General features: G+C 34.3%; 3 protein-coding genes across 3 annotated transcripts in view; all 3 read right to left on the bottom strand.

Annotated features, from left to right (window-relative positions):
• Positions 1-599: 599 nt before the first annotated feature.
• On the bottom strand, positions 600-2,566 carry LOC137639232 (caspase Dronc-like). Its single transcript, XM_068371527.1, has 4 exons — positions 2,260-2,566; positions 1,930-2,127; positions 1,673-1,747; positions 600-1,565 (listed from the first exon to the last, which is right to left on the bottom strand). The coding sequence occupies exons 2-4, from the start codon at positions 1,939-1,941 to the stop codon at positions 822-824; spliced, it is 831 nt and encodes a 276-aa protein (XP_068227628.1). The 5' UTR covers positions 1,942-2,127; positions 2,260-2,566; the 3' UTR covers positions 600-821.
• Positions 2,567-6,842: 4,276 nt separating this feature from the next.
• Positions 6,843-9,322, bottom strand: LOC137639231 (caspase-1-A-like). The gene is made up of 6 exons (XM_068371526.1): positions 9,031-9,322; positions 8,783-8,917; positions 8,347-8,658; positions 8,019-8,216; positions 7,759-7,833; positions 6,843-7,651 (listed from the first exon to the last, which is right to left on the bottom strand). Exons 1-6 carry the CDS (start codon positions 9,058-9,060, stop codon positions 6,908-6,910), a joined length of 1,494 nt encoding a protein of 497 aa, XP_068227627.1. The 5' UTR covers positions 9,061-9,322; the 3' UTR covers positions 6,843-6,907.
• Positions 9,323-12,465: 3,143 nt separating this feature from the next.
• The window catches only part of LOC137639794 (uncharacterized), a 2,567-nt gene continuing 903 nt past the window's right edge, over positions 12,466-14,129 (bottom strand). The window contains exons 3-7 of the mRNA XM_068372036.1: positions 13,969-14,129; positions 13,640-13,837; positions 13,382-13,456; positions 12,788-13,274; positions 12,466-12,518 (exon numbers count right to left, since the gene is read on the bottom strand). The exon at positions 13,969-14,129 is cut by the window's right edge and continues 151 nt beyond it. Coding sequence (XP_068228137.1) covers positions 12,466-12,518; positions 12,788-13,274; positions 13,382-13,456; positions 13,640-13,837; positions 13,969-14,129 — 974 coding nt within the window. The remainder of the gene's footprint in view (positions 12,519-12,787; positions 13,275-13,381; positions 13,457-13,639; positions 13,838-13,968) is intronic.

Raw genomic sequence — 14,129 nt, 5'->3', positions numbered from 1 at the left:
TCACTTTGGAATGGCTGACGATACCAGGTGTTACCCTTTCATCCTTCAAAGTAATTTCAGGTGAAGTGACTACCCTATTATACTCATGATGACTATAGGCCCATAGAATCTCTCTGGCAGTAAGGCATTTCTGGAATTTACTTATGGATTCTGATGGATTTCTTACTTAAAGATAAAAAAAAGGGAGACAAAAACAAGTAACTTTTGTTTTAATGTGATTTGATGGAAAGGACCACGAGACCAAAACCATCTTTGAGTAATCTGTGCTCTGTAATGATGGTAATCGCATAAATGAGGTTTTATCAAATATAATTTCTTATTGATGTAATTAGTACAGTATTGTGAAGAAGTTTGGTACACTCCTAAGTATGAGATAAAATAGCTGATAGTAAAAAAAAAAAAAAAATTCATAATAGTTTTTATCTTAAATTAAAAATGCCAACATATTCCTTTCTTCGTTTCAAGTGTGAAAATAGCAAAGTATTATTCACAAATTTCACTTCAGTCTTCCAAGGAAAGACATAAATCTCTGTATCTAGGTAATCTTGTTGATAATAGAAGGTATCCAAAGAAAGAAAACTAAGTCATATCATGGGGGATATATACTATTTTTTATTTACAAAATCTGTCCACATTACAACACATACAGTATATATAGACATATATATTTACATAAGCTAAAAGTTATACACACTTTCACAATATATACACGACTTAAAGCTTATAGAATATCTAATTTATATAATTGTCATACTTCACAAATTACATCACTACAGTAACAAATAAAATCAGGTACAGAATATAAGCAGAAATACAAATAACTAAAAGTAGAACTTCTTTGTGAACCCAACATTTCTCATTTCTGGAACAGCTGAAGGAGAATTCTTTCTGTACTCTCTCAGTAACTCTCTGTAAAGGTCCTGAATCTCCTTATCGCTGGAATGACTTGCCAGAGTGCGACAAAATGCAGTGTTAAAAGCAGACCCTTCTCTTGTAAAACTGTAAGGAGAAAATCCATTGGTGTTTGAATAGATGCATAACACGTCCTGAAGGGGTTCTTGCACACGTACAGGGGGACTTGTCTGGTGTGATGGCTCCTCTTGGTTGTAGTACCCCTGACACAGATCAAAGATGAATATTTTAGGCTTATTTTTCAATTGAGGACACTCTGATTCCTGAAACATGTTGAGAATCCAGTCTGTAGTTAGCTGTTTCATGTCTGATGTGAGGAAGGAGCCTGTGCCAGTGGAGTGGCTAGAGATGTAGAAGACGGCACACCCAACATCACTTAACAAGACCTGCTTTCTGATGTTGTTAATAGTATCTTTAGTTTCTTCTGCAGTTAAGTTATGATAAACATCACTCTTGTATCCCAATTTTTCAAAGAGATCAACAACGTTATTAGAATCGTCTTGGGAAGCTTCCAGAACAAGGTCTGGCCTGTTTTGGAAAGAGCCGTAGCTAAGAATGGTAACGTATCCTTTGGTGTGGGTACTTCTTTCGGAGACATCTGGTCCAGAGACGGCATTCGTTGCGGGTCTAACATGTAATCGCAATGGTCCAAACTGTGGAAGAGTTATAAAAGAAGGTCATTCACCATATCAGACTATATTTATCAACTTCAACACAAATACATCTTTTACTTTAAAACAGAAGTTGGATTAAAACTTACCGTTTTAGGCAGAAATATGCTGTGGTGGCCATTTTCCACTTTTATTGTTTGATGATATATTTCTGGAACTCTCTCCTGGGGAATAAAAAAATCAATGTCAGACAACATATATTGAACATCAGAAAATATAAATTTCGAGTAATGTAGTACCTTGATTGTTTTCTTCTTATTCTAGGGAACAAATGATTGAATTGGAATGTTAGAAAATTATTTAAACACTTATTTGTGCACAAGCTTTTTGACCTGACCATAATTACCTCAGGAAACATGTCGACCAAAGTTTGCCGTCCCAGTGACTGAGCTAGCTGCCTGGCGCTTGTCACTTGCAGTTCCCTGCTCAGTACTCCAATTACAGAACCACCAGCATGATAGTCAGGGTCAGCTCCAAGCTTCAGTAATTCCTCAATTTCTTTTTTATTCCACCACAAAACTGCCTTAAATAATGGAGCAGCAAGCTGGAAAAAAAACATGATTGTAAGACATTTTGATCATAGTGTGCCCTTCTGCGTAGGGTCAATAGAAATTGCATTGTTATTCAGTCTTTGGGTTTACCAAAAAGAAATATACTGAACAGAAATTGTACTCACCAAATCCTTATAAGTTTTCTGATCTTTGTCCTCTTTGTCTGGATTTATGTTGCAGTCAGACAGTAGAATCTTGAGTGATACCACGTAGCCATTGACAGCAGCCAAGTGAGCAGGCGTTTGTCCATCTTTGTTGATGACATTGGGGTCAATCAGCCTCAGCAAATACCTAACCAATGCCACATGATCATTGGCAGCTGCTCTGTGCAGAAGTGTACTGTGGCATTTGGCTTTCCTCACAGCTGGTCCACAGTCTTGTATGAGTTCCACGACAGTTTCCAGGTCACCCTTTTCGACTGCATCAAAAATCTTGGTCTGAAATAATAGAAGAATAAATTAAACCAACAAAGTCAGAAATTTACATATAAAACCAAATCACATAAATGTTATTGTGAATATAATACTTTAGCTCATATGTCGATGGCCTATCTGTTCTTACCACTTTCCTGGCTTGATATCTTTCTGGTTCAGGTGATCTCCTGGTTTTCCTTTCAAAGTTAAACTTCACTTTCGACTTCTTATTTGGGCTTTGGACTTCCGGTTCAGGGGATTTTCTCTTCCCGTTGACATTCAACTGAATAAAAAAGATTAATGCTTAAAACAGAGCAAAATTGTTTACCATTTATATATATTGAAAATATCTAGTTTTCTATTCATGGAAATTTAAAAGTCATGCATATGAACCTACCTCTTCCCTTGTATTGAATCGTGGGGCCATCACTATGAAGCAAAATATTCAGGCTGTTGTGGTTAGTGTCAATTCTCACTAGACCTACTGTAGATGCAACGTTACAAATTGCAGTAGAATTTTAAGCACCAGAAATCTTCAAAACTCTTCAGTATTTAGTTGAGTAACAACTGTTGGTGATTTCAAATATCTTCGGAAATATATGTGCAATGTATTTTCACAGAATTGCAATGTTATCACAGAGCCACGGTGTAGTATGAGACTGCGAAGACTTAGACCGAGTAGTGGCTCTTAGTCTTTATACAAGTCTCCCCCGGTGACGTATCTCCCGCCAACAGACGATCACACTCTCTTGCTGCCACATGCTACGACAGGATCACTCATTGATCTGTATTGCGCGCTGGAAAACTGTTAATTACTATTCTCTCTTATTTCTCTTCCTCTTGTTTCGTTAAATTTGTTATAGCTTATATGGGAAATGTTTATTTCAATGTTGTAACTACTATTATTATATTTTATTTTTCCTTGTTTCCTTTCCTCACTGGGCTATTTTCCCTGTTGGAACCCCTGGGCTCATAGCATCCTGTTTTTCCAACTAGGGTTGCAGCTTAGCAAGTAATGGAAATAATAATAATAACTGAACGAAGATTTACTCAGTAATAACAACGTTACTTACAGCTGATATTACTTTTTTAACCATGTCTTGGGCACTTGCAAATATAAGCTATTCTTGGATAACAATGTCTTTATCATTATCAATATTGCAAATTCTGATAAATGTATCTTCGAAAGCTCTGTGTAACTTTAGTGTATAATAAATATGTGGAAGAAAATCAGTATAATTGTCAACTATGATAATGGGGGGAAACTTGGACTTTTTAATTGTGCAAAAAACAAAAACAAAGAAAGTTATAAACTTATCTTTCGGTAATAAAATTAATAAAAAAAATAATAATTAATCCTAGAATAGAGATTTATTGTTTGTTTATACATAGTATGATAAGTATTTATTAAAGAACTCTTTTGAATATATATTGCATGACAACAATACATTATGGGTTAGGCCTACATGGAAAATTTAAATTACTTAAATAAAGCTGAAGAGATGATTTTAATATAAAATTTAATGCTATTTTTATAATCTTATTTTTAATAATCCTTATGCACAGATCACTTGATATTTTCTACTAAAATATAATATAAAAAATAGCTTCTCTCATTTTTCTTTGAACTTTGAATCTGAAATACTACGACTTTGACGAATGGACACACACACACACACACACACACACACACACACACTGTACTGCAATATACTGTATATATATATATATATATATATATATATATATATATATATATATATATATATATATATATATCCTACTGTGTGCTTCGTAGATCTCAGCCATGTAGGTCTGGGCCTTCCAACTCTTCTAGTGCCTTGCGGAGCCCAGCTGAACGTTTAGTGAACTAATCTCTCTTGGGGAGGGCAAAGAGCATGCCCAAACCATCTCCATCTACCCCTCATGATGATATCATCCACATATGGCACTCGAATAATCTCTCTTATAATTTCATAAATGATGAATGAGGAATGGAGAAGTATTGCATTAAAACCTGAAGATCGAGACGACTGGGGAAATCTAACCGAGGCCCTTTGCGTCAATAGGCGTATGAGGAAATGATGATAGATTAATATATTAGATAAAATAAATAGCAGTACACAGAAATCAAGTCCTTTTGCTGTTAGGTTCCCAGTCCAACTCGCTACCCTTCAGATATCTATGAGAGTTATAGGCCTATAGATCTGTCTTTTCTTAGCGCTAACTCAGCCAAGAACTTGCAACTCTGCCTAACTTTCCTGATTGATTGATGCGTGTAGGCCTATGGGATCGTTACCACAATGGAATGCAAAGCGAAAATAGTATTAAGTAATTTTTTTCTTGTCTTTATTTTGTATAATTCTGCTTTCTATAAAAAGCTTTTTTGCGTTTGTTTTTAGCGAACAAGTTTCTCATTGTTTAAAGTAAGAGAATAAAAATATTTTTCTCTTATTATTATATCTATATTTGGTAATTTATGCAGTAAGAAAAAAAAATTAACGAAATTAGAACTAACTAAATATATAAGAACAATACAAGCTATATCGAAAACTTCTAAATACCAAAAACTGATGCTATTTTATCTTACTTAATAGGTCTAGACTTAGTCTAGAACACTGGACCGCCAACTCTCCATAACTCTTACATTGATAGTGTTTCTTTGAAAACATGTCACTTATTTAAAACTTTAAATGTCTATTTCAATTGCAAATTTCCTTTAGATGTGTACATAACATCAATTTCTTATATTCCATAAAAAAAAAAAATAGTTATACTAAGAAAAATTAATTTGTTTTTATTACAGTACCTTTTTATCCTGTGGAGATGGTTTTCAATTTCGTAACACAAACACTCTATGAATATTGTTTCTTTATGTTAAGTAACCCTGATTATTATTATTACTAGCCAAGCTACAACCCTAGCAGGAAAAGCAAGATGCTATAAACCCAAGTGCTCCAACACGGAAAAATAGCCCAGTGAGGAAAGGAAATAAGGAAATAAATAAATGATGAGAATAAATTAATAATATATCATTCTAAAAACAGTAACAGCGTCAAAACAGATATCTCCTAAATAAACTATTAACAACGTAAAAACAGATATGTCATATATAAACAATAAAATCTCATGTCAGCCTGGTCAACATAAAAACATTTGCTCCAACCTTGAACTTTTGAAGTTCTACCGATTCAACTACCCGAGGAAACTACTGATGAAACATAAGCATTAAGAGTAGGGGTAAAAAGAAAAAAAACAGAGGTATCACCTTCCACAAACAGATAGCCACAGACCCTGTATATAGGGACACTTCAGAATCAAAACACTGCAAAAGTGAGAAAGTATCCAACGACACGTCGCGTTCCTCTCAATCTTTACAACGGCTCCTCCGTTTATGGGAAAAAAAAAACGTTAAGCAACTGTAAAACGTGTTAGTTAACAAACAATGATAATCAAATCAAAAGCCTTGTTTGTCTACAGTTATTCATTAAAGAAGACATAAAAACAATGTATGAATATAATGTATATACCATACACTTTGGAATGGGTGACGATACAAGGGAATACTCTTTCATCCTTCAAAGTAATTTCAGGTGAAGTGACTACCCTATTATACTCATGATGACTATAGGCCCATAGAATCTCTCTGGCAGTAAGGCATTTCTCGAATTTATTTAGTGATTCTGATGGATTTCTTATTTGAAGATAAAAAAAAAAGCGAGACAAAAACAAGTAGCTTTTGTTTTAATATGATTTGATGGAAAGGACCACAAGACCAAAACCATCTTTGAGTAATCAATGCTCTGTATTGATGGTACTCGCATAAATGAGGTTTTATCAAATATAATTTCTTATTGATGAAATTAGTACAGTATTGTGAAGAAGTTTGGTACACTGCTAAGTATGAGATAAAATAGCTGATAGTAAAAAACAATTAATATCTCATAATAGTTTTTATTTTGAAGTAAAAATGCCAACATATTTCTTTATTCGTTTCAAGTGTGAAAATAGCAAAGTATTATTCACAAATTTCACTTCAGTCTTCCAAGGAAAGACATAAATCTCTTTATCTAGGTAATCATGTTGATAATAGAAGGTATCTAAAAAAAAAAGTAAGTCATATCATGGGAGATATATATACTATTTTTTTTTTTTTTACAAAATCTGTCCACATTACAACACAAACAGTACATATAGGTATATATATTTACATAAGCTAAATGTTATACACACTTTCACAATATATACACGACTTAAAGCTTATAGAATATCTAATTTATATAATTGTCATACTTCACAAATTACATCACTACAGTAACAAATAAAATCAGGTACATAATATAAGCAGAAATACAAATAACTAAAAGTAGAATTTCTTTGTGAACCCAACATTCCTCATTTCTGGAACAGCTGAAGGAGAATTCTTTCTGTACTCTCTCAGTAACTCTCTGTAAAGGTCCTGAATCTCCTTATCGCTGGAATGACTTGCCAGAGTGCGACAAAATGCAGTGTTAAAAGCAGACCCTTCTCTTGTAAAACTGTAAGGAGAAAATCCATTGGTGTTTGAATAGATGCATAACACGTCCTGAAGGGGTTCTTGCACACGTACAGGGTGAGTTGCCTGGTGTGATGGCTCCTCTTGGTTATAGTACCCCTGACACAGATCAAAGATGAATATTTTAGGCTTATTTTTCAATTGAGGACACTCTGATTCCTGAAACATGTTGAGAATCCAGTCTGTAGTTAGCTGTTTCAGGTCTGATGTGAGGAAGGAGCCTATGCCAGTGGAGTGGCTAGAGATGTAGAAAACGGCACATCCAACATCACTTAACACATCCTGTTTTCTGAGGTTAGTAATCGTATCTTTAGTTTCTTCTGCAGTTAAGTTATGATAAACATCACTCTTGTATCCCAATTTTTCAAAGAGATCTACAACGTTATTGGAATCGTCTTGGGAAGCTTCCAGGACAAGGTCTGGCCTGTTTTGGAAAGAGCCGTAGCTGAGGATGGTAACGTATCCTTTGGTTTGGGTACTTCTTTCGTAGACATCTGGTCCAGAGATGGCATTCAGTGCTGGCCTAACATGTAATCGTAATGGTCCAAACTGCGGAAGAATTATAATGGAAGGTCATTCGCCATATAAGACTAAATTTATCAACTTCAACACATATACATCTTTTACTTTGAAACAGAAGGTGGATTAAAACTTACCGTTTTAGGCAGAAATATGCTGTGGTGGCCATTTTCCACTTTTATTGTTTGATGATATATTTCTGGAACTCTCTCCTGGGGAATAAAAAAAATCAAAATCAGACAACATATAATGAACATTTTAAATATAAATTCCTAGTAATGTAGGACCTTGATTGTTTTCCTCTTATTCTAGGGAACAAATGATTGAATTGGAATGTTAGAAGATTATTTAAACACTTATCTGTGCACAAGATGCTTTTTGACCTGACCATAATTACCTCAGGAAACATGTCGACCAAAGTTTGCCGTCCCAGTGACTGAGCTAGCTGCCTGGCGCTTGTCACTTGTAGTTCCCTGCTCAGTACTCCAGTTACAGAACCACCAGCATGATAGTCAGGGTCAGCTCCAAGCTTCAGTAATTCCTCAATTTCTTTTTTATTCCACCACAATACTGCCTTAAATAATGGAGCAGCAAGCTGAAAAAAACATGATTGTAAGACATTTTGACCACATTGTGGCCTTCTGTGTTAGGTCAGTAGAAATTGCATTGTTATTAAGTCTTGAGGTTTATCAAATAGAAATATACTAAACAGAAATTGCACTCACCAAATCCTTATAGGTTTTCTGCTCTATGTCCTCTTTGTCTGGATTTATGTTGCGGTCAGACAGTAGAATCTTGAGTGATGCCACGTGGCCATTGACAGCAGCCACGTGAACAGGCGTTTGTCCATCTTTGTTGATGACATTGGGGTCAATTAGCCTCAGCAAATACCTAACCAATGCCACATGATCATTGGCAGCTGCTCTGTGCAGGAGTGTACTGTGGCATTTGGCTTTCCTCACAGCTGGTCCACAGTCTTGTATGAGTTCCATGACAGTTTCCAGGTCACCCTTTTCGACTGCATCAAAAATCTTGGTCTGAAACAATAGAAGAAGAAATTAAACCAACAAAGTCAGAAATTTACATATAAAACCAAATCACATAAATGTTATTGTGAATATAATACTTTAGCTCATATGTCGATGGCCTATCTGTTCTTACCGTTTTCCTGGATTGACACCTTTCCGGTTCAGGCGATCTCCGGGTTTTCCTTTCAAAGTTAAACTCCACTTTCGACTTCTTATTTGGGCTTTGGACTTCCAGTTCAGGGGATTTTCTCTTCCCGTTGACATTCAACTGAAAAAAAAGATTAATGCTTAACACAGAGCAAAATTGTTTACTATTTATATATATTGAAAATATCTAGTTTTCTATTCATGGAAATTTAAAAGTCATGCATATGAACCTACCTCTTCACTTGTATTGAATTGTGGGGCCATCGCTATGAAGCAAAATATTCAGGCTGTTGTGGTTATTGTCAATTCTCACTAGACCTACTGCAGATGCAACGTTACAAATTGCAGTAGAATTTGAAGCACTAGAAACCTTCAAAACTCTTAAGTATTTAGTTGAGTAACCACTGTTGGTGATTTCCAATATCTTCGGAAATATATGTGCAATGTATTTTCACAGATTTGCAACGTTATCACAGAGCTACGGTGTAGTATGAGACTGTGAAGGCTAGACCGAGTGGTGGCTCTTTTATACAAGTCTCCCCCGGTGACGTATCTCCCGCCAACTGACGAACACACTCTCTTGCGGCCACATGCTACGACAGGATCACTCATTGATCTGTATTGCTCTGTGGAAAACTGTTGATAACTATTCTCTCTTATTTTTCTTCCTCTTGTTTCGTTAAATTTTTTTATAGCTTATATGGGAAGTGTTTATTTCAATGTTATAACTACTATTATTATATTTTATTATTCCTTGTTTCCTTTCCTCACTGGGCTATTTCCCTGTTGGAACCCCTGGGCTTAAAACATCCTGCTTTTCCAACTATGGTTGTAGCTTATCAAGTAATAATAATAATCATAACTGAACGAATACTTGCTCAGTAATAATAGTGTTACTTTCAAGTTGACAATACTTTTCTATTCAATGTTTTCGGCATTTGGAAATATAAAATATTCTTGAATAATGTTATCATTATCATTATCAACATTGTAATTTCTGATAAACGTATTTTGGAAAGATGTCAGTGGAACTTTAATGTCTAATAAATATGTGGGGGGGGGGGTGGAATCAGAATATCTACAAACTATGACAATAGGGAAAAACCTTTGTAATTGTACAAAAGAAAAAAAAAAGAAAAACTTATCTTTTGGCAATGAATAATCCGTCAACAATCCCTTAGAATTGGAAAAAAAAATAATCCAGAAAATATATAATCATTCTTTGTTTTTGTATCGTATTAGTGTTTATTAAAGAACTCTTTTGAATATATTAAGAAAATCAACAATATAACTTGGATTATGTTTCGAACTGTGAAAGCAATTTGATAACTTATTTTCCTCTATTCAAACGTTTAAACAGGGAAATTGAAATTACTTAAAACTGACAAAAATATGCTTTTAATATAAAATTTATTTTTCAATAACATTTATGTACAGATTACTTTATATTTTCTAATAAAAGATAATATAAAAATTCGCTTCTCCCATTTTCTCTGGTCTTTGAATCTGAATTACTTCAAATTTGATAACTGTTCGCATACAAACAAACAAACAAACAAACACACACACTGTACTGCAATATACATATATATATATATATATATATATATATATATATATATATATATATATATATATATATATATACATATATATATATTTATGTGTGTGTTTGCATATATTTGTGTATGTTTATATACACACACACAATCACACTCACACACACACACACACACACACACACATATATATATATATATATATATATATATATATATATATATATATATATATATATATATATATATATATATAGATAGATAGATCTGTATTTGTTTGCGAGTGTGTAAATTCTTGAGTGGGTGGCACCAAAGGCGATTACTCTTCCAGTTCTAACAATTATTGTTTCCAGTCCCACTCACTACCCTTCGGATATTCAAGGGGCTTATAGGCCTATGCAATCTGTCTCTTCTTAGCGCTGTCTCAACCAAACGTTTGCAACTCTGTTTAACTTTAATGAGTCTGAAAAGAATGATTTTTTTATGTGTGTAGGCCTATGGGATCGTCACCATCAAGATAGAATACCTCTATGGAATTCAAAGAGAAAATATTAATCAAATTGATTTATTTTGTCTATTTGATATAACTCTACTTCCCATAAAAAGCTGATTTACATCTGTTTTTAGCGAACAAGTCTTTCGTTGTTTAGAGTAAGAGAATAAAATAATAAAACATTTCTATCTTATTATTGTATTTATTTGACAACTTATGCAGCAAGAAAAATAATGAATAACATTATAACTAGCTAAATATATTAGGACAATACAAGCTATATTGAAAACTGTTCTAATGACTAAAAACTAGTGCTATTTTATCTTACTTAATAGGTCTAGACTCTAGACCGCCCACTACCCATATCTTACATTGATAGTGTTTCTTTGAAAACATGTTACTTATTTAAAACTCTAAATGTCTATTTCAATTGTAAATTTCCTTTAGATGTGTATATAACATCAACTTCTTGTATTCCATAAAAAAAAATCGTTATACTATGAAAGAAATGTTTTTTTATTACAGTACCTTTCTATCCTGTGGAAATGGTTTTCAATTTCGTAACACAAACAATCTATGAATGAATATTGTTTCTTTATGTTAAATAACCGCGATGAAACACGAGCATTAAGAGTGGGGCTAAAAAGAAAACAACAGAACAGAGGTATCACCTTCCACAAACTGTAGCCACAGACCCTGTATATAGGGACACTTCAGAATCAAAACATTACAAAAGTGAGAAAGTATTCAAGACACGTCGCGTTCCTCTCAATCTTTACAACGGCTCCTCCGTTTATGGAAAAGAAAAAACAAAACATTAATCAACTGTAAAACGAGTTAGTTAACAAACAATGATAATCAAATCAAAAGACTTGTTTGTCTACAGTTACTCATTACAGAAGACATAAAAACAATGTTTGAATATACTGTATATACCATACACCTGGAATGGGTGACGATACAAGGGGTTACCCTTTCATCCTTCAAAGTAATTTCAGGTGAAGTGACTACCCTATTATACTCATGATGACTATAGGCCCATAGAATCTCTCTGGCAGTAAGGCATTTCTCGAAATTATTTAGGGATTCTGATGGATTTCTTTCTTGAAGATAAGAAAAAGAGAGACAAAAACAAGTAACTTTTGTTTTAATGTAATTTGATGGAAAGGACCACGAGACCAAAACCATCTTTGAGTAATCAATGCTCTGTGATGATGGTACTCGCATAAATGAGGTTTTATCAAATATTTCTTATTGATGAAATCAGTACAGTATTGTGAAGAAGTTTGGAACACTGCTTAGTATGAGATAAAATAGCTGATAGTAAAACAGAAAATATCTCATAATAGCAAAGTATTATTCACAAATTTCACTTCAGTCTTCCAAGGAAAGACATAAATCTCTTTATCTAGGTAATCTTGTTGATAATAGAAGGCATCTAAAAAAAAGTAAGTCATATCATGCGAGATATATATTATTTTTTGTTTACAAAATCTGTCCACATTACAACACATACAGTATATATAGACATATATATTTACATAAGCTAAAGGTTATACACACTTTCACAATATATACACTATTTGAAGCTTATAGAATATCTAATTTATCTAATTGTCATACTTCACCAATTACATCACTAAAGTAACAAATAAAATCAGGTACATAATCTAAGCAGAAATACAAATAACTAAAAGTAGAATTTCTTTGTGAACCCAACATTTCTCATTTCTGGAACAGCTGAAGGAGAATTGTTTCTGTACTCTCTCAGTAACTCTCTGTAAAGGTCCTGAATCTCCTTATCGCTGGAATGACTTGCCAGAGTGCGACAAAATGCAGTGTTAAAAGAAGACCCTTCTCTTGTAAAACAGTAAGGAGAAAATCCATTGGTGTTTGAATAGATGCATAACACGTCCTGAAGGGGTTCTTGCACACGTACTTGTCTGGTGTGATGGCTCCTCTTGGTTGTAGTACCCTTGACACAGATCAAAGATGAATATTTTAGGCTTATTTTTCAATTCAGGACACTCTGATTCCTGAAACAGGTTGAGAATCCAGTCTGTAGTTAGCTGTTTCATGTCTGATGTGAGGAAGGAGCCTGTGCCAGTGGAGTGGCTGGAGATGTAGAAGACGGCACATCCAACATCACTTAACACGTCCTGCTTTCTGATGTTGTTAATAGTAACTTTAGTTTCTTCTGCAGTCAAGTTATGATAAACATCACTTGTATATCCCAATTTTTCAAAGAGATCAACAACGTTATTGGAATCGTCTTGGGAAGCTTCCAGGACAAGGTCAGGCCTGTTTTGGAAAGAGCCGTAACTGAAGATGGTAACGTATGCTTTGGTGTTGGTGCTTCTTTCGTAGACATCTGGTCCAGAGATCGCATTCAGTGCTGGCCTAACATGTAATCGTAATGGTCCAAACTGCGGAAGAATTATAATGGAAGGTCATTCGCCATATCAGACTAAATTTATCAACTTCAACACATATACATCTTTTACTTTGAAACAGAAGGTGGATTAAAACTTACCGTTTTAGGCAGAAATATGCTGTGGTGGCCACTTTCCACTTTTATTGTTTGATGATATATTTCTGGAACTCTCTCCTGGGGGATAAAAAATCAATGTCAGACAACATATATTGAACATCAGAAATATAAATTTCTAGTAATGTAGGACCTTGATTGTTTTCTTCTTATTCTAGGGAACAAATGATTGAATTGAAATGTTAGAAGATTATTTAAACACTTAGCTATGTACACGACTCTTTTTGACGTGACCTTAATTACCTCAGGAAACATGTCGACCAAAGTTTGCCGTCCCAGTGACTGAGCTAGCTGCCTGGCGCTTGTCACTTGCAGTTCCCTGCTCAGTACTCCAATTACAGAACCACCAGCATGATAGTCAGGGTCAGCTCCAAGCTTCAGTAATTCCTCAATTTCTTTTTTATTCCACCACAATACTGCCTTAAATAATGGAGCAGCAAGCTGGAAAAAAACATGATTGTAAGACATTTTGATCATATTGTGCCCTTCTGCGTTAGGTCAGTAGAAATTGCATTGTTGTTCGGTCTTGAGGTTTACCAAAAAGAAATATACTGAACAGAAATTGTACTCACCAAATCCTTATATGTTTTCTGATCTTTGTCCTCTTTGTCTGGATTTATGTTGCAGTCAGACAGTAGAATCTTGAGTGATGCCACGTGGCCATTGACAGCAGCTAAGTGAGTAGGCGTTTGTCCATCTTTGTTGATGACATTGGGGTCAATCAGCCTCAGCA

This window comes from Palaemon carinicauda, chromosome 4 (assembly GCF_036898095.1).
Source record: "Palaemon carinicauda isolate YSFRI2023 chromosome 4, ASM3689809v2, whole genome shotgun sequence".
Lineage (NCBI taxonomy): Eukaryota > Metazoa > Arthropoda > Malacostraca > Decapoda > Palaemonidae > Palaemon > Palaemon carinicauda.
Note: the sequence above shows the minus strand (reverse complement) of the source record. Positions and strands in the feature narration are given on the sequence as shown.

Bases quoted from the DNA above. Each gene is read 5' to 3' on its own strand.
- LOC137639232 (XM_068371527.1), bottom strand. The intron at 1,566-1,672 runs GTAAGTTTTAAT...ACTCTTCCACAG, and splicing joins GCATATTTCTGCCTAAAACG to TTTGGACCATTGCGATTACA.
- LOC137639231 (XM_068371526.1), bottom strand. From the start codon at position 9,060: ATGGCCCCACAATTCAATACAAGTGAAGAG. The intron at 8,217-8,346 runs GTGAGTGCAATT...TGTTTTTTTCAG, and splicing joins AGAAAACCTATAAGGATTTG to CTTGCTGCTCCATTATTTAA. The intron at 7,834-8,018 runs GTAATTATGGTC...TTTATTCCCCAG, and splicing joins TGGTCGACATGTTTCCTGAG to GAGAGAGTTCCAGAAATATA.